Genomic DNA, 24,435 nt, shown 5'->3' with positions numbered 1-24,435 from the left:
CTCCTGGGGCCTTGCCCCTGAGGAGTTTTTTAACTGCCTCAGTGACTTCGACCCCAGAGATTGGAGAGTCCACCTCAGAGTCTCCAGGCCCTGCTTCCACAATGAAAGGCGAGTCGGTGGAATTGAGGAGGTCTTTGAAGTATTCTCCCCACCGACTCACGACGTCCCGAGTCGAGGTCAGCAGCACGCCATCTCCACTGTAAACAGTGTTGAAAGTGCACTGCTTCCCCCTCCTGAGATGCCGGATGGTGGACCAGAATTTCCTCAAAGCCGTCCGGAAGTCATTCTCCATGACGTCGCCAAACCCATCCCACACCCGGGTTTTTGCCTCAGCAACCGCCGAAGCCGCGGTCTGCTTGGCCATACGGTACCTGTCGGCTGCTTCTGGAGTCCCACAGGCCAAAATGGCCCGATAGGTCTTACTGTCATTGCCCAGGTGAGCATTGAAGTCACAGAGTAGAACGATAGAGTCCCCAGAAGGAGCACTCTCCAGCACTTCTTCTAAGCACCCCAAAAAGGGTGGGTACTCTGAGCTGCTGTTCGGTGCATAGGCACAAACAACAGTCAGGACCCGTCCCCCCACCCCAAGGTGGAGGGAGGCTACCCTCTCGATCACTGAGGTGAACCCCAATGTGCAGGCACCCAGCCGGGGGGCAATAAGTTTGCCCACACCTGCTCGGCGCCTCTCACCGTGGGCAACTCCAGAGTGGAAGAGAGTCCAGCCCCTCTCGAGAGGGCTTGTACCAGAGCCCAAACTATATGTGGAGGCAAGTCTGACTATGTCTAGTCGGAACTTTTCTGCCTCACACATCAACTCGGGCTCCTTTCCAGCCAGAGAGGTGACATTCCATGTCCCTAGAGCCAGCCTCTGCAGCCGGGGATTGGACCGCCAAGGTTCTCCCCGCCTTTGGCCGCCGCCCAGCTCACTTTGCACCCGACCCCTTTGGCCCCTCCTACAGGTGGTGAGCCCATGGGAAGGGTCAGATAAACATCCTGTATCCATCTTTTTTGGAAAGACACTTTTATTTTTGTATTTTCAAGCTGCTGTCCAAGAACTAAGACAATGACCGACAGTTGCGAACTGCAAAGGCAAAATCCTTCATTCATTTTCTAACACAAGAACAATAGAAATGGCAAAAGGCAAAGGCAAAACTCTTCATTCATTTTCTAACACAAGAGCAATAGAAACTGAAAGGGCTATTGGTGGATATGCGCTGCTCTTGAATAACACCAGCAAAGTATCCATTGACTGCAAGATGACAGCGGCCATTCGAGATGCAGAAGGCAGAGGTGTCAACGCGTACTATGAAAGCATAAAATCAACCATGTAGTATTTGACAGAATTTAGCTGACTTGGTCTGTTAAGTCGATCAACTTCCACATCTGTTGGTAGAGAAATCAAACTTGGGTCTTTTGTTTCCTCGCAATGCCTTGTGTAAATCACGCCCCTTGGTGTCTGATTGATTGTCATGTTTCTAGGATATCTTTGAGTTAATAGAGATCATCATAAGAACACAAATTCCATATCCAGCAGATCCACTAATAATGCATATTGTCAGCTGCCAAAAAGTATCGATTTTTTCAAATCATGGCAAATCATTGCCAAATATGAGTAGTAGTATTGAGTCAGTCAACTGAGTATTTGACACTTTACCTTACTTTATGTTCGTTTTACTCATTAGTATGTACAAATGTACCTACTGAAGTCCCTAGTAAATCCATCACATGATTTTCATGACTGTGATGATGCGCTTACTGTATCACTGTTATCATGGATTGATGGCGGTGATGTAACAGTATGCAGGACATCTTTTTTTTTCTGTACTTGGTGGATTGTGGTGTTTCTAATTCAACATTCTCTGTGCTTTCTTGTGTCTCCTCCCCTCCCTCTTTCTCCTCCTCTCTTTTCTGTCTCTGTGTGTCAAATAAATCCCCGGCTCTCCCACCCCTGTATAACCTTTAACCCCACACCCTTCTCTTTCCCCTCTGTGTCTTGTTTTCCCTCCATCAGGTGTCCCAATGACTATACGGGGGACCGTTGTGAAAACTCCGTCATGGCCGGTTTCTACAGTATGTTCATTAACTCTCGTCTGTCTCCTTCCACTAAGATGCAGCATGCTAAATTAGAGGGGTTGTACATACTGTATATACAATATATGTGTGTCTGCATGCTATGTGCTCACTCGTTTATCCACTACTCCTCTGGTCAAATCTGTCATTCGTTACATTTTAGATATATTATATACCCTCTCAAATTGGTTCAGAAGTTTCCATTGTACAATCAAAGGAAACTTTCCTCATATACTGTAATGTAGTGAGTGGCCAGGGGCTTTCTAATTCTTCAGCTACAGAGGTCTATCAAAGTCTACTAAAATTGAGAAGACAGTATGAACCTTCACAAACAGATATCAAAGTCTATTAGGGTTAGGGCACTCCTCATTTGTATAGATTTTTTTTTTATTTTTTTTTACAACTTTAAAGAGTATTACTGCTTTTGAGACATACATGTCAATGTTGCACACTTTGAACAGAAGTTTGGGCTGAACCAGCAAAAAAAAAGCAACAATTTAAGTATCTTAACAGTACTAATATTAAAAACAGCAACTTGTTATTGACAAATAAAACAAGGGTCATTATCCTCATTTTGAGTGTAATAATTTTTAGTGTAACTGTATATTTATTGTGTTCATAAATGTGTGCAACATTTCAAAGTAATATTAATTTGGAAATTATAAAGACTAGAACATAATATGTATTACCACCCACTGGACACCCTGTGGATGATACTCGTTTGTTTCCGGGACCTTGTTCTGTTGGTCACGACCCACAGATCGTGACTATGAGTGAGGAGGGCAGGATTGTAAATGGACTGGTAAATGGGAGAGCTTCGCCTTTCAGGTTAGCTCCTTCTTCACCATGACAGACCAGTACAGAGTCCACCACACAGCAGATGCTGTCACACTTAATTTAATTTTTAAAATGTAAAATGAAGAATAAATAGCAGGCTGCAGTGTGTAAGAGGAGTGGATGGCTGAACAAACTGACAAAAAAAGACTTGTACTGCGGTCGGAGGCGTCCCCCTCATCCGGAACGTAACTCGTTACTATTTGACTTATACGGCTGGACTGATTGACTCAACGGCACATTTGAATAACGTTATAAATAAGTACAAAATAAGTGCGTTTCATTTGTCTTTTACGATTCCTACGCTGTAAAAAATAGATAGATAGATAGATAGATAGATAGATAGATAGATAGATAGATAGATAGATAGATAGATAGATAGATAGATAGATAGATAGATAGATAGATAGATAGATAAATTAAAAAAAAGATGGAATCACCCAAAATAATCAGTGAAACAGTGAGGGCGCAAAAAGTGAACAGGGATATAGCGAGGGAGCACTGTATTTGCTTCCATCCTCAAGACGGGTCCATCTGCTTTGTTCTTGTGTTTCACAATTTTGCATTGCCGTGATCTTTCAATTTGTTTGAAAGAACACTGTGTGCTGTTTCGATGCCCTGCTCTCTGCTATAAATTGTTTCGAATGCAAAGCCCTGTCCGAATGTAGATCAAGTTTGGGTGGACAAGCTCATCTTCTTTCTGTAGTGCTAAGGCATGCAAACCTCATGTAAGGCTCCAACAGAGATGGGACACATGAGTCCAGTAGGAATGCTTAACTCGAGTTGTCATTATTCAAATGATATACAGTATCAACGTCATTGTTTTTACATCTTCATGTGTTCTCAGCATTTATGTTAGTTGCCATCTCACTGCTTTTATTCCTCTGTTATTTTTTCTTTGGTGTTGTTTTGTTTTTCTCCAATGTTCTAAAAATAGGCAGTATTCAATATGGCAGTAAGTGATGTGGCTTCTTGTCTTGCTGTCTTTGTCTGTATGTCTCTGCATGTACTTTCCTGCCTGCTGATTTCTCCTTTGGTCTTGATTTGTTGCATTTTCTTTTCATTTGCTTTTGAGTTTTGTGTGCTTCTGGGTTTTTTTTTCCTGACATTTCTGGGGTTTACAGAGCTGAGGCTGTGTGGCTTGTCTGTCTGTTACTGGACGGGCAATAGGCAATGTCAGTCAGCCCGACTGACAGATTCCAAAGTACTAATGAACTTCCTGGTTCAACGTATACAGGGAAGCAACGTAGTAGACCGCAGATCCTCTCCAAAGTGGACATTACAGCTGACCGTTGTCTGTCTCTTTCCTTTTTTACCACAACAACTTTCTGTGCTGGCAGAGCTTCTCAGAATTGAATTTATGGGTATGGAACATTACTATTTATTTTGCTGTGCTTTTAGCGTTTGCCAAGATTGTGTCACAGTCACACATTATTGTGCCACCTTCTTTTTAAAACCAACAAACCTGTCCCTCCTTTTCTTCCGCCCACTAACCTAATTTTAAGATTTGCTATCCCTCTTCCCCTTTTTTGCATGCACTCTTCTTTATAGACCAATGTGGTTAAGGAGAAAGAAAAGGGATAATTGAGACAAATACCTTAAAGCTCGAAAGGGCAGAGGCAATTCAAAGGGAATGTAAAGGGCCTAGAATGGACTGGATCATTTGTAATATCACGACTGTTCAACGAGAGGAAATATGAAGAAATGGTAGTGGCCAATAGTTTTGCAAGGTGATCAAAACCATGACCAAATTGTTTGTCCTAATTATTGTGCCCTTCATTGAGTCAGTGTCAGAGAAAAGACACAGAGCGGGGCTGTCCTAAATCACAAATGCTGTTGGTGCCGCTGTGCAGGCGAGCTTGCCTTCCCTATTCCCTTGACTTTCTGTATCAGTGCACATTGATACAAGCACAAATTCCCACTCAGGCCCTTTATTAAGGAACCATAACAATCTTCCTGAAGGTGAAATAACAAGTTAGGTCAAGATGACTTTTTCAAGATGAGTTTTTTTTTTCCTATTTCTCTTGAAAACTAGCATCATTTATTTGCACTGACCAGCCACAACATATCCAGTGCTTTTGGTGGGAAAGAAGTGCCCATACTTCTCTCATTCAACTATAAATTATGCAATTGGTATCAGCAGATCAGAGTTAATTAATTATTAAATGAATATGTAATTGACAACAAATACAACTAACTAATTAATAAATTACTTACTAATTATAATAACATTTTTGTCAGAGTTTGAAAATGTCCGACTGCAATTAAATGCATCTCATGTCTTGTGCGCATCCAAAGACGTTAATGTTTACACTCACGTTGACGCAATGAGCAATTTTATGTTATGAAATGAGTACCAGGAAAGGCTGGATAGTAAAGTTGCACTGCAAATGCATTTAGTTTGCAGTATTTAATGCACAGCAGTGTGTGCTGTAATGAGTAATGTAAATGAGTAAATAACAGCATACAATGTTTGAACAAAGTGCAAATGAGCTGCCTGGTGATTCAAGGTGGGCAATTTAAAAAATTTTGCCTTCGTCTTTCATCTAGGACCTGGGCACATTTTCGACATTGTCAGTCCCTTCTTATTCATATAATAATTGTCCGTCCGTCCTCACATTCATGTTGCAACTTTGAAACGCCTAAAAGTTATAACTTTACAATAACTTACTATAACCAGGATCTCACTCTGCATAGTAGCCAAGTGTTCAACTTAAATTCAAGTTGATTATTGCGATGTCGTACAGAATTTTATTTAGCGGCCATCAGTGGGCATCCTAAAGCTGAGGCTCTCTGGAGTAAAGTTTTTTTTTTTTCCCGTGTGTGTCGGCGTGAAAGATGGGCTAACCGCAGAGTTCTCATAATTCATAATATCAAACATTTAATGCTCATTAGCTGTCTGATTTACTTTTCCCATTCATTTAACTTATAAGCACCCACTGGTTCCGTTTCCAACAGAAACAGAAACCTCTGTGTGTCGAAACACTCCATCGGACAGACTCAAAGGTTAATCAGCACTTGACCCTTATTGGGATGATTACACGGACCAAGGAAAAACCACTTTTGTCCGTCCTTAGTACGCCCTTTTTTGTACTTTGTTGTCCCTCGTCATTCGTCTGCCAAGTGGTCGTGCGTCAGGGATGTCCGAATTGTCCTGTCTCTGAGAAATTCGGTTGACATTCGGGAGTCTCCCGCATTAATCAGGAAAGTTGGCAAGTACAAAACTTGTGCCGTATAATACATAATGATTTTTACTCTTGTGCGGTTAATTGAAGTAACCAAAATATTAGACGCAGAATGCTCTTGTTCGGGATGACATGAAAAATCATGGTCATAATGTTGTGGCTGGTTGGTCTATTTGACAACAGTGTGCTAATTTCAACAATTTGATTGAAATTGGTGTTTGTATATGACATTGAACTCTTACAGTGATGTAAACTGGGGCATGACAAACGAGCTTTTAAAATCCACTTGAAGTTAATGAAAGCACAGTCCTATGGTATAGCTTCTAGGGACTACTTTCCTCCTCCTGGACACGCCTGTTTCCCTATCAGCCCTGTCCCGCTTCTATTCCTATCATGTTTCCTACCAATGCTCCTTCTGATTTTTTTTCCCTTTTCCCCTCTTGTGTCCTAGTTTGCTCCCCTCATTATTGTGTTGTTGCTCTTGCATCCCTCATTCCATTCCTTTTCAGTGTTACGCCACAGTACGGCAATAGGGGTTCTGGGCAGTTTCAAACAGCATACTGGTAATAAATTACAAGAAAGCATACAGGTCTGTGACCCACTAACTAAAAGTTCAGCTAATAGGTAAGATAAAATTCAAAACTCACGATTGTCAGTATTATTTAAAACATCTACAAATTGAACCAAACGTAAGCAAAATCTATTCAACATAATAATTTGAGATTTATAACTTTATAACAGTGGGAATGTCTCAACTAACTCAATATATATTAAAAGATCAAACATAATAGAAGTTATGATTCTTTCCAGACCCCAGAATTCATTTAGCTTTTGACACAACATTTAATGCTGTTATTGTGGTGCAAACACTTTATATATATATATATATATATATATATATATATATATATATATACACCTGTGCTGTCTGCAATTTATTTTCCCCGATTTGCCTTCATGCAAGCATGTGTTCAAATGTCTGTTCCCTCTCATAATGGTCTGAACAATGTTGTCTTAAGTGTGATATTTGTATGACTGAAGTGCATCGAAAATTTAACAATTTTGCACACACACCGTAGAACTAAGACTTTTCAGTTGTTTCTTTCAATTTATTCAGTGAGGCAAATTAAATAATTAACACACAAGAGTGCAAGCAGAACTAATAAAAAAGTAGAACGAAAGTTTGTCAGGTAAAAAGTATGAATGAGTACTGCAATGAGTTTTAATGAACAATAAACTATCAGATGTTGCGGCGCATAACAGGATAACATGCAGTACTGTATGCGTGTGTGGATGTGTGTTGTGCATGATGTGTACGCCTGTGATGTCTGCAATGCATAAATGTGTGCCTTGTGTGCATATGAACGTGCGTATTTGCGCGTGTGCGTTTTCTGTCACAGAGGCCGAGGAGCTGTACCAAAGGCGGGTGCTGACGATCACAGGAATCTGTGTGGCCTTGTTGGTGGTTGGCATTGTTTGTGTGGTGGCCTACTGCAAAACCAAGTATGTCCTTTGAAATATACTCTACAAGTAATACCTGCTTTTGAAAGACGTCAAACTGATACAGTGTGAAATGAAAAGAAAAACAACTTGCTCATCTGTCACATAAAAAAAAAATAGGGTTACTTGAGAAACTGCATATTCGTAACTAAACTTTTCCTCATTTCAAACTAATTTCAAACAACCATACAATATATGATTATGTAAATGTGCATGTAATATTATTTTTATGAATGCTTAATGCAGGGGTGGGAATTTTCTTTTGGTCAATGCCACTGGGCATGACAGGCCACTTCAAAAATGACCAAAATGCTATTTTCAATATGAACAAAAATACATGAATACAATATACCTGCTCCAAATATGTTTCATTTTTGATCAGACATTTTTCAGTGCATGTATAAAAGATTCACTATCCTAATCCAACAGTAACGTGTTTGTAGCAAACAACAAACTAACCACATGCTGTATTTTTTAAAATTACCGTTCAAGGACGGCATTAAATTGCTGAATGAGAAACAAACATTAAGTGCGAGAACTCATTTTGTACATCTTTCTACAAAAAACACTCCAAATCTTAATATTGTTGAGTTACTACAGTAAAATTGTCCAACATGTCATTCCCAACCGGCTATAAATTATTAGGTTTATTCACTGTGCGATATTATGCAGTATGAGACCCAGTGTAGAGCCATAAAATTTGTAAAAGTACAGCTGTAACTGAACTCTTTCAAGTTGTGTGACGACATAGCGCAATGTGCGCCACTTAGAAGTAGTGATGCATGATGCCACTAACAAATGTCATGTTACATAAACAGACCCATTTACTTACACCTTCCAAACAGGGGAGTTAATTACACTAGAAAGATAAAAAAAAAAAAAAAAATCGACAGAGACTGCTAAGGGTCTATGAGTGCGAATACTCATCCGAAGGACTTGCAATCTATGCCATAGGTTCAAGCTAAGAACAAATGCAATGATTATATTTTCAAGTACCGTATTTTCCGGACTATAAGGTGCACCGAACTATAAGGTGCACCTTCAATGAATGGCCCATTTTAAAACTTTGTCCTTATATAAGGTGCACCGGACTATAAGGCACATCATTAATGCATCATATCGGATTTTTAACCCAAATCAAATCATTCTCCATTTTATCTTTTTTATTTCAACTTCAGATGCAACAAATTACTTCATAATCACAAAATAATGATCCATAGACTTTTTGATTCATGATTCATAGTCTTCAGCGGGCCACTCATGATTGATTTCATAACACAATGCTTCGAGCCAGTTTAAATTTAGGAATTTGGTCCATATATAAAGCGCACTGGACTATAAGGCACACTGTCGGCTTTTGAGAAACCTTTAGGTTTTTAGGTGCGCCTTATAGTCTGGAAAATACGGTAGTTAAGTGTTGTGTTTCAGCATTCACAGCTACTTTTTCATTCATTTCTCAATGAGCTGAACAGGAATATTTACTCGACAAACAAGTTATTGTTTCCCCATTATGTAACTTACAGGAAGCACAGGAACAGGATGCAACATCACCTCCATCAAAACCAGAATCAATGTGTGGAACAACCCAACCGCATGCTGGCCAACGGTCCCAACCACCCCGGGCCTGGTCCCGAGGAAATTCCCATGGTTGATGTGAGTCCAAACAGTAGAAACATACAGCAGAGGCAGGTACAGGTAATTCTGAAGTCAGAATTAACTAATAGACATGTTCCATTCTAGACAAATGGACACACATAACATAAATTATACAGCTCAGTATTTAATTCCAGGTCCATGACGAATGGTTTTGTTCACTTTGTCAAGTTACACACGGCATGGCCCAATACTGCTAACGACGCATGCTCATTAACTGCTGATTTTGATGGGGGCTGTCTGTATGATGATTTTGTATGATGAGGTCACACAACCTTGTCGGAGAAGTTTTCTAAAGTGTGCAGGGATTAGTATGAGAAGACATATGGAATATTTTTTTTACTTTGCATGAATCAGAGTAAAGTCCATTCCCAAAATTGTTTTGAATGTGTTGAACTGTATTGGCCAGGTTATCTCCCTAAAATGAACCAGAAGTGAAGCATTTCATTCATCTATTCATCTCATCTATTTGTGCTTTTGATTTATCCCATTGCCCTGATAAAAACAAATGAATGGTTTGCTTGGACAACCTCAAAAACCCTCAAATATTTACGATCCATTTTGCTCAGTAAAATGTGTGTGTGCGTGATTTGCAGTACATCTCCAAGAGTGTCCCTACCACAGAATGTGTCATCAGCCACGGAGCTGAATGTGCTGGCAACTATGCAGGCAGCAGAATGTCTACCCGCTCACATCACTCGACCACTGCCTCACATGCATCCAGGTAGCTCTTACGTATGGAAAACAACGCCAAGGAAAAACAAACCTGTATAATGAAATAGAAAAGACAATTCACTACATATCCCAATATTCACGGGGTGCACTACAATTCAATGACAGTTTGATTTTAAAGCACAACGATTCAATTTGTGTCGATTTGGTGGGATTACGATTTGATTCAATATAGCGCGACTCCGTTTGAGAGAGTATGATGCTGTTTCTTGTTATTTACATATCCTTGTATCTATGCATGAACTTGTCACCATTAAAGCTATATCTCTCCGAGAAAAGAATTTCCAATATGTTTCTCGATACATTTTATAAAAACACAATTTGGTTTGAATCATTCGCATGCACTCACATCTTTGAAATTAAGACTTTAAATTAAATTCTTAATAATTATTTATTAATAATTGAAACAAAGGAAAATTTTACGATTAAATCTGTTTTTTGTTACACCACTAATAAATAGTAAATGTCTGTATAATGTGTTCCTTCACCCTCCTCACTCTCCTTTTGACTCGCCAGTCCTATCGTAACCTTTTAAAGTAGTTCTGTCCTTACGTCTGCAGACACGAGGAGCAGACATGGAGCATGGAGCGAACAGACAGCATGAATTCAGACTGCCAGTCAGGTGGCCTGTCCAGCTCTGTTGGAACCAGTAAATGCAGTAGTCCAGCTTGTATGGCAAGGAGAGCCCACTGGGGCTGTACTGATGTTTCCAGTCCGGGAATGCAGTTTGGAGATTCCTATGACTCATTAAGAGATTCACCTCACAGTGACAGGTAGCAAAATCTCTTTCTTGCATACTACATGTGATAATTAATTTTTATACACTGTCACAAGTCCCTGTCTTTGTGTTTTGTCTTGTCGAGATTATAGATGTTTACTTTATTTGGAGACATAATAATACAACCCACATTTCTTTTGATCAAGTCGCTTCAGTGGCAAGGCTTCTTTAACGTCCTGCACCTTTGAATTTCCACCAGTTTAAAGTTGTTTGATGTGTCTTTACAAAGTTCCGAAAATTCTTTGAGCAAATAGATCCTAGGAAGCAATATGGCAAAATGGTCTGCATATTTACCTCCCAGTCAACAGGTTCTAAATTGTAAACTTGGTTGAGGCCCTCCTCTGTGGACCGCCTCAGTCAACCTGTTAGAATATTCTCATTTGTGGGCTAAAAATTAATATACACTCCAAAACAATAGGGGGTGCCATTAAGTTCAAAAGTCCATTCATTCTGTAGGCTTCTTTCTTGTCTCTTTAAATCTTATGCCTCATTTAGCCGGTGGTCACACAAAATCTATTTAGTTTTTAGCGACATCTAGTGGCAGAAAATATGTACAGACGCCATTCTGCATTAAAAGGACCTTGCAAGTTGATGATTTTTTTCAACATTTTTAATACAAGCACCACAAATAATAGTGATAAAATGACAATGTAAAATGGTCCATGAATACATATAAATAAAGTAAGTCCAAAAAGATTCATACTGTCCTGTTTATTCAGCTATTTGTTCTTCTATTTTTACAAAGGCTTTCTATTTTTATTCCCTACTTTAGAAAACGGATATATGTAATTTCTACCTTTTTGTCATAATTAGTTTGTTGCAGTTTTCAACGTCTTCATGGTGTTATTTATTTGAAGTGGAGAAACCACAGAGTAGGAATCAGAAAAGTGATGTCCCCTGAGTGATACAAACAATGTGAACAAAATCACATTCGCTCAAGTATCAACAAGGTCTACATTGTACGATCATTTGTGAAGAACAACCCAACCATTTTTATCCAAACTTGGGACCAGTGCTGGTGTGACAGAGTATACTTTTGCCACCCTTGAACATATCAACCAGAAAAATAAAATATAATAAAATGAGTGAACACTGACAGTGTTGACTTTCTGTCCCTGTGCAGGTATGTGTCCGCGCTGACCACGCCAGCTCGCTTGTCTCCGGTGGAGTTCCACTACCCGCTGCTGCCGCCCCAGGTTCCTACCTTCCACATCACATCACCCAACGCAAGTCACGCCCTTTCCCTACCACCTGCCACTGCAGCCTACCACAGAGATGATGACCAGCCGCTGCTAAGATGCCCTGATGTAAGTACACTAGCTTTGTACGTCATTTCCCATTCGCACTGGACTAGAGTAGAGTAAAAATACTCTATTTTGTATTGATGGTTATAATATAAAATGAGGGCAATCAATTCTGTCTCTGTTTGGATTTTGATTGTTTTCTCCATTGGAAATGCAGAATAGAGAAAGGTAACGTACTATTCCAATGCTACCTTATACGAATCTCGTGTTTTATCAAGTCCATTTTAGTTGTTAGACAATGATGACCAACCAAATTTGCTAAAATTATTCTGAGACCCAGAGAAAAGTTTTTGGAATTTAATTTCTTTTATGCCGCATAATTTTTAGGGGTGACAAAAAACATTTCTACAGTAAACATGTTTTTATTTATTTTTTACAATATGTTCTTTTTATAGGACTTCGGGACTCGGTTATGGCAAATGTGACAAGCCTGTAAGGCCCAACAGGAACAACACAGTGGCAACATTCAAAAACAAAATTCAGAGCCATGCAAGTGTATCGGGAAATTGCAGTAGGGAAATACATAGTGCAATATTGTCCATTTTAGTTGTTGAATATACCCCTAGGTGCTACATGGACACATCATCAGTGATAAACCCAAGGTCATAGGTTGTTTCAGGTCTTTGATCATCAAACACCTTCGCTCGAGCGACCAAGTCCCTGACTAGTGTCCAAGTGGCCTCCACAGATACCCCCTCCGGATCCATAGCCATCTTGAGGCTTTTTCTGCACCCTCAATGATGTTCTTGATGGCTCTTCAGCACAGCTGACCTTTTACTCCAAGAGGTTTCAAGGTGTGAGGTAGTGACTGGCCAGTAAAGTATATTTGGCCCTCTTACGCTCGTTGGCCTCCTCTAATCGGTCTTCCCAGGGGACAGTAAGCTCAACCAGCACTGCTTGCTTTGTTGACGCTGATGTTAATTCCATGTCTGGTCGGAATGCAGTGGCCGGGGCGAGATGTGCTCTTGGAATTTGACCTGTCTTCCTTGGTCGATTTGGAGCTTCCTATCTCGTGCAGTGGTGAGAAGCCCTCCACAGGAAGCTGGCTGATGTTGTGCATTCTCCCCAGCTCTAACGAAGATGATGGACTGCTTGCAGTTGGTGATTGCTGTACTGAGCATGTCTGCCAGAGCCCTGAGGATGTGGTTGTGACGCCTTTTCCACAAAGCCTTCGAGCAGCAGCTTGTGCTCTAGGCTGGCTCTCTTTTGACACAGTTGGCATGCCGCGGTGTCTGCTAAACCACAGCGCTTCAGATTGGTTGGACTAGGAAGAATGTCATATACGGACTGGATGACGAACTTGATGCTCTGGGGTTCGAGTCACCAGAGCTCTGGCTACGTGCTACCACCTTGTCCAGGCGCCTTATCGATACATAGCCACCATCATGATCCGCTGATCTTCCTCCACTTCTGCTCTGATCTCATCCTGTATCATTTGCTGCTTCTCCCTTCCTCTGGCTTGGCTTTGTCATAACGGGGCTTGGGGAAGCTGCCGTGTTCCCCACAGAGATGATATGCTGGATCCTTGCCTCTGCTCTGTCAACGATTCCACTTCCTGTGCCTTCCACTTCCTTCCAGTTTTCACCAGGAGTCCTGCTGTGGCGAATTTTTTGTCTGAGGAGTCCCGGTACATCATAAGCTCTTTGGCACATGTGACCATGAACTCAGGCCGCTGATTGGAAGCTGCAGCTTAGTGGAATGGCCGTACAGAGTAATACTGCTGAGGGATCGAAGGAGCCCAAACCATGTGCGGAGAAAATGTTTCGTTCCAGCGTGTCCACCGTTGACAAGGCACCTCATCGACAAACAGGGGCTAAAGAAAACTTACTAGGACTCCATGTCGGTCGATATAGGTTTTGAATTTTCCTGGTAGCCCCGACTTGTCTATGGCTTTGAGCCATGATGTCAACTCTGTAGTGCGTCTGAGTCCCTCAAGGAGCTGTTGAAGACCTTGCCTGGGCTCTTGACAGGTTTTTCTGTCACAGTTAGAATTGGAATCCCTCCTAAAATACTCATCTGCGATAACAAAATAGCCTATGACTGCGGTACACCGGTAATATGATTCGGGTAGAGTTAAGCATGTACTCCCCTTCCGATCAAAGTCAGTACAGGTCCATTATTGGGTGTCACATTTTTCTCCCGCTTTGAAAATCAGGTAAAATGTTCAAAATCAAAATGTTTACCTCCTGCACACTGTGAGATACAGATGTCGAATACTGTTTGCTGGCCGAGCAAATATCTGGCAAGTGGTCTTGTTTGTTTCAGGATCACAGTTTATACAGGCAGCCTCGACGACCGCGTCGACCCTACCTGACGGAGAGCACAGGAAGTCTCCCATCCAGCCCCTACCGTCTACCTGATGAAGAGGCATATGAAACCACGCAGGAGTACGCCTCCTCAAGGGAGCCCATCAGGAGTCGACGGCGCCCGCGACGCAACCGACTCAATGGACACTTATCTCAGAGGTCATCGGGCCTACGGGACTACAGGTCACAGAGCTTCAGCCAATCAGAGGAGGAAGAGGAAGAGGAAGAAGACGAAGGTCAAGGGGAGCACACGCCTTTCCTCAGTATGCAGAACATGAACATGGACCTGCCTTTAACCGTGCCAGGTTTCCACTCATCGTCAGGGGCCGACGCACGGACTCACAGCAGGCTGAGTCGGCCGGGGAATCGGAGCAACGGGCAGAGTCGCAGCGCACAGTCGCAGCGCTTCAAGTCAGACAACATGCCCCTTTAAGACTGCACCCCCAACCCCCGCCCCCACCCATGCAGACCTGCCCTCCCACGCCACACACACACCACTCCACCTCGCACACACCTCTTCCTTCTTCTGGACTAGAGACATGCACCAAGGAGAAATATTTTTATTTTGTATAACAGACAGATATTGTAAACAAATGAAATATTTATTTTGATTTCAGCAAAAATTGTCTACTAGCTAACAGCAAAGACTTTTTTTATAATGGGGGGAAATATTTATATGTAAAGGTTTTTTGATTTACAGCAGTATGAGAGACAAAAAAGTGAGAATTACGTGCCAATTTTTTCACAAGTTAGATAAATAGAATAATATTGTGGTGCCTTTTGCTGTATGCTCAAGTCGGAGGTCCCATTGAGTTTTGTAGCCTTTCTTATAAAGACTTCTCATTTTTATAGAGACCGATCCTCTTCCTTACTTTAGCTTTTTTTTTTTTTTCTCTGATTTGGGATCCTCCTCTTTTTGAACTGTGATCTGATTATGTCATCATGCAATATTGAGTCTTTCTGTGTAAAAGTTGTCTGTTTACATAGTTTTGATTCACGCAACGCACTCGTCTCACGGACGCATTTGGGTAGTTATGTCACTTGGATGAATATGCATCATTCATTTACATCTCTGCTCACTGCCTGATTTGTTATCCTGTGAGAAGTGGAATTGTGACTGGCGATGCGACATCACATTCTCATGTACGTGATCAGGGTTTTGAGAGTGTGTCCCCAGTATGTGTGAGAGCCTCATCAAGCCTCATGTGGGTGGTGTCTTTGTTTTACTAGCACGTTCCTTTCAACAATCTTCGCGCTGCCAGAAGCTCCATTGCACTGACCCTTCCCACGTGAGCAGTCTTTGGCCAGGGAGCAGCCTCCCGAAACCCACCTGTTGAAATCCAGCCTGACTCTGGCCTCCTGTGGACTGCCAAGCCCACATATTTCCTATGCCAGCAGCTTAGAGCCGCACTGTGTCTCAGGACTTCCCCATCACATCACAGCCAAAAGACTTGAGCGGTGAGCGCTCGTCATCTCGACAACCTCTGTTCGCAGGCCAGAATCACCCCCCCACCCCCACCCACCCTCACTCCCCTTGACCAAGTCTGATGCGTTCAGGTGAGGGGTGCGATTGAGAACGTGTGCGAAGAAAATGGAAGAGAGATTCGCTTTTCTTTTTGAACATCAAGAAGTTAGTGCTGTGTGAAAGTGGCCATGCATGTTGCAAGTGAGTCTACATCTGTTCCGATGCCGGGGCGTAGCACAGAATTTTGTGCACCCCATGCTCACTCTGGGTTCATTTCTTTTAGTGCTACTGTAATGTTTGTGACGGAAAAGTCATCACATTTCACTGCTCTCATGGGAAAGAAAATTATTCAAATTAAGGCAGGGCTGGCTCAAGGCCAATCGCTGGTGTAACACTTATTTCTGCATCCTGCCTTGATATGTATCTCAATACTTTGATTGTTAAACTTATGTTGTTTGGTCACCTTGACTGAATGCTCTGTTCTACGTTTGTCTCCGCCTACCCCTTTTGTGTCTTTCTTTAGCCCTTTGAGACCTTCCGAAACATTGGTGAATCAAGGCCCCGTCCTCTGCACACTACAATATTATACGTAGTAGTGGTGACACCAGAAACCCGTAGATTTCAGATATGTACAGTGCATTGGGTCTAGAGAGCCTTCCAGGTTCAATGTATCAAATACAATAATCTTCACACTTTTATTGTTTTCACACAGGAGATGCATGGCTCACGGTAAAAAAAAAAAAAAAAGAAAAGAAAAAAAAGTATATTTAAAAAGAGAAACCCCTTCAAACTAGGGGTACAGTTTAGAATGATATCTACAAAACACATTATTTGGCTTCTTGGCTCTGAGATCTGCCTAGTTTTGTCTTATTATCACTCGAATCAATCTGGGACTTGCAATGCGGAAATACTGTGAGGGTAGTGTGCTTTTAGAGCTAGTTGAATTGTAAACACTCCCACCCTCTTTCTCCTCACCCTTTAGCCCTCCAACCTAGACATACATGCAACACACATTTCATACACAACTAAGCACATACACTTACATATATAAGTAAATACATGAACACACCTGCAACGCCCTTCCATATCTGTGTATGCGGCGCGGTTTGGCTCTAATCATGTATTTCTTTTTTTTTTTTTAAACAAATTCCCTTTCTTCTCCTCCCCCCTGCATGTCCTAGTGGTACTGGTAGTTGGGTGCATGGATTAAGCAGTCAGCAAACTGTTTCTTTTTTTCCACTTGGTGAAAAAAAATTAATGTGTATTCATTTTAACATTCAGCAATAAATCCCCTTATCTTCAAGTCCATCATTCTTGGAATATGCTAGATTTTTTGCAAGTTTTATCAAGAAAGAAAAACATCAAAAAGTTCAAGACCACTCTATTCATATGAAAATAAAACTTTATTCCTACCATTTAAAAAGGCCTGTCATCTTTATGAAAAAAATAAAGATTGTTTCTTTTGCTCACTGTAGTTCCTACAGTCTCATCCAGTAAAGTCAAATCCACTACATTTGCAGAGGTGTTTTTCGTCAAAGGATCTGGTCCAAGATGAGGTCAACAATACATTCTGACAGAAGTCCAATTTGAAATGAACAGCATACAATGGTGATAGGCATAATCAGTCATTAGTCATTGAAATTATTATCCAGAATTTGGTCAATTCTGTGCAATTGGTATTTTTACACAATTGAAACAAAATAGTTCCCTACTTGGCTGCGACCGGCACCAGTCTCATGGAGTTTGCTGTCTTAAGGAACATGATGTCAGCTATGGGAAGTTGAGCGCTTGTTGGGAACATTCAGAGAGACGATTTGATGAATTTATTTTCCCCGTAGTTTTTAAGGGTATTTAGCTGCGGCTGTGGGAGGTGGGCGTTATTTAAGCACACAGCCTGAATCACAGATAACATACTCCAGAGGTCCGTAATGTCATCGGCAACAGAATATTTTTCCACTTTGATTTTGGAAGAGATTGTATACTTAACACTAGTGGCGGGAAAATGAAGCTTCATGAACCAGTTGTATTTTTGACTCCTCTAGATGGCAGTTGATTTTAGATAAAGGGGTTCAAGAAATGGCAAGTCAGTACAATTTCAGACCAATGTTGAACTGAGAGGGGAAAAAAAAATCAACTGGTTCATGAAGCAAATTTGAAGCTTTCATTTTCCCATCACGACTTGACACATTTGCCACAAAAGCGAGGGTAAAAAAAAGAACTCTGAACGTCAACATCAACAACTTAGGCATATTTTTGCAATTGTAGGCATGTTTTGAGTGCACGTAGGAGAAGGAATGTCCGGGTTTTGTGACCTACTTGATCTTAGCTGTACCTGGACTTTCAAGCAGTAACAATAAAATGTTTTTCTTCATCCAGTAGAATAAACGTTTGATACAGTGCATACTCCTAGTCTTTGAAGGGTGTTTGTTCCTCATATGTGGGTATGTTGGAGAAGCACCAGCACATCTGCAGCCCTGTTTGGTGACTACTTGGAAGGCCCGATGAAATCCTTGGCAGCCACTGTACATGTAGCTTCTAGTGATGAATGGATGTTTGAGAATTTTGCCAGGTGTAATTCTCTCTCTCTGATCCCACTTGAACATTGCTTTTAACAGCTCAAAAAAACTGTCAACTTCACTGTCTCTCTCTGGAAACATCTGAATAGTTTACAAACATATTTAAACAGTCAGATTCATCGAATCTTTTAAAATAGCACTCAATTCGCGTGAGATCTTGCTCTCAGCGACCAACCTTGAGCATTTCTTCCAGAGACCGTATCTTTAAACTCACTGTGTCGTTTGACTCGCCTGAATATTCTTGGCGTGTCTAAAAGTGGGAGACAAATATTTCATGATAAGTTAATGATACTTAAGTAGCAAATGTTTTGAACAGCAAAGAATGGCGACTGTATTTCCAAACCAAGTATCATTATTTGCAAAATCTTTTCAACCTATTTTCAATTGATTACATTGCAAAGACAAGGAACTAAATGTTTAACCTGATCAACGTTTTCTTTAAACAGTATTCGGTTGTTTTGAATTTAATGCCGGCAACCCGTTCCCAGAAAGCTAAGAAAGGGGAAACAAAAGACTGATATAATTGACTAATGCTTCAAAACCACCTGTTTGGAATGTTCTACAGGTGAACAGGTTAGTTGGAGACAAGTGATTGTCATGACTGGGTATAATGGGCGGAGACATCCGTTAGTACATCCGTCTCACAGTTCTGAGGCTGAGGGTCGGAATGCGGGCTCTGTCCTTACTTTGCATGTTTTCTCTGTGTCCCTGTGAGTTATCTCCAGGAACTCCGTCTTCCTCCCACATTCCAAAAACATGCATGGCAGGCCGATTGACCGCTCGGAATTGTAGGCATTTTATATGATTTGTGTACACCTCCAACTAGTTGCCAGCCAATCGCAGGGCACATACAGACGAACAAACATTCATACTCCATCGATCTTACATTGATTGATTTCAACATTAAATACCTTGTATATGTAGTGACCCTTCTTTGATCAGTCACAGTACCATGGTATATGGGTTTGAGTCTGCTTATTATAGAAGCTAAGTTGCCAACAAGTACGGTCGACTAGACAACCAGTTGTGGCTCATCAATAGAGGGCACCAGCCACTCAAATAAAGTAATGAAAATCAAATAGATATAAACATACCTACCATACCTCCGAGTGCATATTACATCTTATCAACAATATCAGTTTCAAAAGTAATTTGAAATAAAGTAATTTCATTCAAAATGGGATGTCTTTCAATCATTTTTACAAGTTCAATATTTTTAATATCAACGTTTTTACTTTACCTTGAAAATCCACTGATCCAAATTGGTCTTTTTGAAAAATTGCTTTGTTGCCTTTCCAGCTTTCAGAACATTGTCTGGAGGCAGCCCGAAGACACCAATCATGCATTCCAGCTAAACAAATAACGATATATCAATATTATCATAGGATATTAAAGCAACCTAAAACGCAAGTGGATCCCGTGGTTGTAAAATGACATACAGGATATAAAAGAAAAAGTGTATGGAATTCATAAATCTGAACATGTAAAGGCACTTTCATTATTGCTTCATTGGTCATGTTATACGTTTGCCCCCCAAAAAGAATGGAAATTGACCTACTTAATTTTGCATTCTGCCACTATTGGGTAAATGCAGCTCAATAAAATGAACTTAACCATCTTCCTTACTATATTACTATATATTACTACCATATTTCTTCTCAGAGCTTCTGTATTCTAATTCATTGCAGGATCATCCATTTAATCAAATAAATGCTCATGTTTTCCAGGTGGTGCCACAGGACGAAAGTCATTTGTTATGACACCTGAGACGACCTATTTTCGTGCAAGTCCGGTGAGATGTGCAGTGTAAATCTGCGCAGGGCTGGGCTACACTTAAGTTTAGGAATTTTCAGACTCATGCAAGCCAACGTGGCAAATTTTAAAAGGGGCTTTTTGCACTATTGCGAGCGTGAACACAGCCAACTTGATTCCGTGGCAATCAAAGCGGCTCCTTTCAAACACCATGCGCAAGATAAACTCTGTTAGTCCTTGACAGAAGACACTGATTTTTTTTTTAAATCCTGCAGCAGGACGAGGTGTGCACAAGCACAAGCTGACCTGCATGGGCAGTAAGTTGGCAAAAGAAAGATCACAGATCTTGGAAGTGGACACTCAGAGACCACCTTCCATCCAGATTGTGCATATCTGTCTGTGACCACCCTCCCTCCCATTGCTCTGACATGGCCAAGGAGAATATATTTTTTAAGTAAGTAGTAATATTAGTAACACAAAAATCTTTCAATAAATTGATTAATAATAATAATAATAATAATAATAATAATTCTGAGCATTCAATCGACGCTATTTATTAATAAAATGCATTACCATCCACTACACATGTCTGCGGAGCTCAGAAAATGCCCGCACCTCCAGCAAATTCATCAAGATTGCATTACACTTCCTGCAACAATTCTTAGACAGGCACCAAATAGTCAGATGGTGTCTGAAAGACTAAACATTGTACCTACTGAAAGCAGGTCTAAATTACGTTATATAATTCTGTGAGTTGAGAAAGAGTAGCATACTTACTAAATCATAGTCTGTGGTTCCCAAGAAAGGGAAAATGCCAAGTACCATCTTTATTAATACAACACCCAGTGACCAGATGTCTATGGCCTCTCCGTAAGGGAGTCCAAGGATAATTTCTGGGGCCCTTTTTGAAGAAAAAAATAAAAGAAATATATTTCAGAAAAATAATGAAACATAACACAGGGAATATAAAATAGCTACAATCTTTACAAGATAACCCACCTGAAATAAGCAACCTGTCTCATTACCACCTTCTTGACTTCATGTCTGGTAAGAGCCACACTGAAGTCAATCAGCTTCACTGTGAATGGCTGCTTTACATGATCCACCAGCATGATGTTGTCTGGTTTAACATCACCATGGACTACTCCCACAGCTTTTAGTGCATCAAACGCCGTGGCAAGCTGGATGGCATCACGTACAGTACACGTTTAAGTAGAAAAGCCAACACATACTGATTGTATCAGTGCCTGTAATGACATTTATTGTTCATCCTCACTTGCTGAATGATGGGTCTGATGTTCTTAAGATCAATACAGCCATTCGCCTGAAAATATTGAGACAGGCTGATATCCAACATTTCGAAGACCAGATAATTGTCGCTGGAGAGGCCACCATAGTACTTAACAATGTTATCCCGATCCAGTCTAATGTCCATTAACAACTGTAGGATGGATGCCTGGAAACATAAGTTTCATTATGTACAACATCAATCTGTATTGTGAAGGACGAATACGAAAGTTGTTGTGGAGCAGCCACTTCTCTTAGCAACGATTTACAGCAGGTGTTTCCCCAAGTGAAACTCAAATGTGAACATTGCCTTTCTAATTTCCTAATGTACAGCACTTTCTGAAATACATTTGAATGAAACCATCCATCTGTTTTTTATGGCAGCCAAACTCATACATATTATTGACACATCCTTAAAAATGGGATTCTTTAATTAACTGAATAGTCATCATTTTGAAATGAAAGCCCACACAAGCATGGGAAGCACATGTGAACTCCACACAGGAGGCCTGGGTTAAAGTTTAAACCCAGATGGAACCTCTGGGCAGCAGACCTGCGAAGCTGTGCTGCCAAGTAAACCTTGGTTTAGCAAAATATTTTTTCATTTTTTTCTATAATTCTACAGATTTGTATGATAAATCTCAAGAAAATAACAATTATTAATGGTTGTAAATCAATAACCTTGCAAATTGGATGCAGAAAGCCTTTAAAAATCGGGTAAGTTAAAAGTCTGCATTCTTCATAGAACATAGGCAGGAGGGGCTTTGTCAGACATTTTAGGATCCCATCACAGCAAACTAAAATCAAATATTTCAAAGTTTTCTTTTGAAATCACTGCTAATAAAAAATGAAATCAGCAACACACCTCACGATGGATGGTCCTCCCTGGCCTTGGAATCTTCACAGCCATGTTTTCTTTTGATTCCCGGTCCAGGCACTTGAGTACAACTCCATAGCTGCCTTTTCCCAAGACTTTGATTGTCTTATATTTTTGAGGAAGGATTTCTGAAATGAGGACGAAAACAGATCGATGTTAACACAATTCCTAAACTCTTCCCCTGCCTTTTATGATTATAGTGACATATAGATTACATAATCTAACGTTTAAATGGTGGGTATCTCAAACTGTATACCTTTTAGTTTTAAAGTAATCGGGTTTTTTTGGGTCATGTTGAATTTGTCATTTTAATTAAAGAACATTAGTTATATTGTTGGTATTTTTCTTCACTTTTCCCACGTGTGAAAGCATGCATCTTTGAAATGAAGTGATCTAACCTTTAATTGACTTTGGTTTCAAAGTTATGTGATGATGTCATCAAATGTGATGATCATGATGTCAGATGGATGACATCTAGTTTGCCATGCGATTGACTTCAGAGAGAATACAATTCTGATAATCCATCCATCCATTTTCGATACTGCTTGTCCCTACGGGGGTCTCTGGCGTGCTGGAGCCTATCCCAGCAGTCTTTAGGCAGGAGGCAGGGGACACCCGGAACCGGTTGCCAGCCAATCGCAGGGCATACAGAGTCGAACAACCATTCGCACTTGCACCCACACCTAGGGGCAATTTGGAGTGCTCAATCGGCCTACCAAGCATATTTTGGGGATGTGGGAGTGCCCAGAGAAAACCCACGCTGGCACGAGGAGAACATGCAAACTCCATACAGGGAGGGTCGGAGGTGCAATCGAATCGGCACCCTCCTAACTGTGAGGCGGACATGCTAACGAGTGATCCAACGAGCCACAATTCCGATAATAATAATAATAATGATAATAATTCAATTTAAAGATCAGATTAGGGTTTATGTACTTTGAATCTGGAAAATATTCACTTTTGCCATCCTTTTTTGTTACAACCTCATTGCAAAACACACACACATACGCACGCACACACACACGGTATGTTTGGTAGTGTGCCCATAAACCTTATTCTTTTACAATTTCATTAGATTGATCATCCATGTAAGTTATTTTTCAACACATTTTAAAAATGTGTACTATATCACAAAATCTTATTTTTGCACACACCAGTAATCCCTAATAGAGAGCTATTGGAAATCAAGATTCATTGAAAAGTTAAATCAAATGTCAACTAGAATCTGTGCTTATACAAAAAAAATCCACTAACAAAATATTCATGTTCACACTAAACAGTCAAGAAATATCCATCCTTGTTTTTAAATTACCGTGTTCATTTTTAAGCAACCCAATGAAAATGATGGTGTACTATGATTATTTCACCACTGGATGACAGCAGAGCATCACAGAGATGAACCAATGTATTGAGGTAGAGCAAGTATTGTACTGTAAAATGGATTGATTGCACACATGAGTGGGTTTGAGGAAGATAATGATTGGCACGGGCCCAAGCGTGACACATTTCCAATTTGGATCTGAAGTGGTGGGACCCAACTTTTGTTCATATATATATTGAACCTCAATTTGTGGTGGTGACACCACTGTCTCCACCCATGCATATATACATAAGTGGCACATTCTGGGCCTCATTGTAAGACAAGGTTGAGTTCACACGAGGCAAACTTTGATATTTTCACCTGATCACTTCACGTTTCATTACAATGTGGAAAGAATTAATGGATTTTAAAAAGTGATGTTCCCTCTCTTCTGCCTGCCTCCACTCAGAGCTCCCCTGGCCATTTTCTTAATGAACATGTCATTCAACACAGCACCTTCATGTAGGGATTATACTATTTAGCAAGCACAACTCTAATTCAGAGTGACTGTTCCATAAATTCAATTATTTTTCAATAATTTCCCTTGTGGTAAATTAAGTTCACCCATCCATGTGGCTGCAGTGAAACTTTATGAGGAAAGTCCTTTGAAGTACCTCTGAGGTCACAAAAATAAAAGACAAGTTGTGGTGACAAGGGGCCGGGAAAATCAAAAGATGAATTTATAGGTGCTCACTACTAAGTCAGCAATGGATGAGAGAAAGCAAATCTTGAATAATCTTACAAACAAACAAAAAT

At 40.6% G+C, this 24,435-nt stretch overlaps 2 protein-coding genes across 3 annotated transcripts in view; one reads left to right on the top strand and one right to left on the bottom strand.

The window, feature by feature from the left end:
- Nucleotides 1-14,795, top strand: part of nrg2b (neuregulin 2b) — a 36,679-nt gene extending 21,884 nt beyond the window's left edge. The window contains exons 6-13 of one of the 2 annotated variants that reach the window (XM_085905438.1): nucleotides 2,012-2,070; nucleotides 4,245-4,268; nucleotides 7,490-7,592; nucleotides 9,113-9,284; nucleotides 9,839-9,966; nucleotides 10,535-10,747; nucleotides 11,876-12,059; nucleotides 14,322-14,795. In XM_085905438.1, coding sequence (XP_085761564.1) covers nucleotides 2,012-2,070; nucleotides 4,245-4,268; nucleotides 7,490-7,592; nucleotides 9,113-9,284; nucleotides 9,839-9,966; nucleotides 10,535-10,747; nucleotides 11,876-12,059; nucleotides 14,322-14,795 — 1,357 coding nt within the window. The remainder of the gene's footprint in view (nucleotides 1-2,011; nucleotides 2,071-4,244; nucleotides 4,269-7,489; nucleotides 7,593-9,112; nucleotides 9,285-9,838; nucleotides 9,967-10,534; nucleotides 10,748-11,875; nucleotides 12,060-14,321) is intronic. The other variant, XM_085905439.1, reaches the window with a different exon arrangement.
- A 1,414-nt stretch (nucleotides 14,796-16,209) lies between these two features.
- LOC147061156 (homeodomain-interacting protein kinase 1-like) lies at nucleotides 16,210-22,656 on the bottom strand. The gene is made up of 8 exons (XM_085905391.1): nucleotides 22,576-22,656; nucleotides 22,308-22,447; nucleotides 21,432-21,611; nucleotides 21,155-21,336; nucleotides 20,933-21,056; nucleotides 19,644-19,754; nucleotides 18,579-18,653; nucleotides 16,210-18,484 (listed from the first exon to the last, which is right to left on the bottom strand). Exons 1-8 carry the CDS (start codon nucleotides 22,610-22,612, stop codon nucleotides 18,140-18,142), a joined length of 1,194 nt encoding a protein of 397 aa, XP_085761517.1. The 5' UTR covers nucleotides 22,613-22,656; the 3' UTR covers nucleotides 16,210-18,139.
- Between the last annotated feature and the right edge of the window lie 1,779 nt (nucleotides 22,657-24,435).

Source organism: Syngnathus leptorhynchus, chromosome 2, assembly GCF_054491065.1.
Source record: "Syngnathus leptorhynchus isolate UIUO chromosome 2, UIUO_Slep, whole genome shotgun sequence".
Classification (NCBI taxonomy): domain Eukaryota; kingdom Metazoa; phylum Chordata; class Actinopteri; order Syngnathiformes; family Syngnathidae; genus Syngnathus; species Syngnathus leptorhynchus.
Note: the sequence above shows the minus strand (reverse complement) of the source record. Positions and strands in the feature narration are given on the sequence as shown.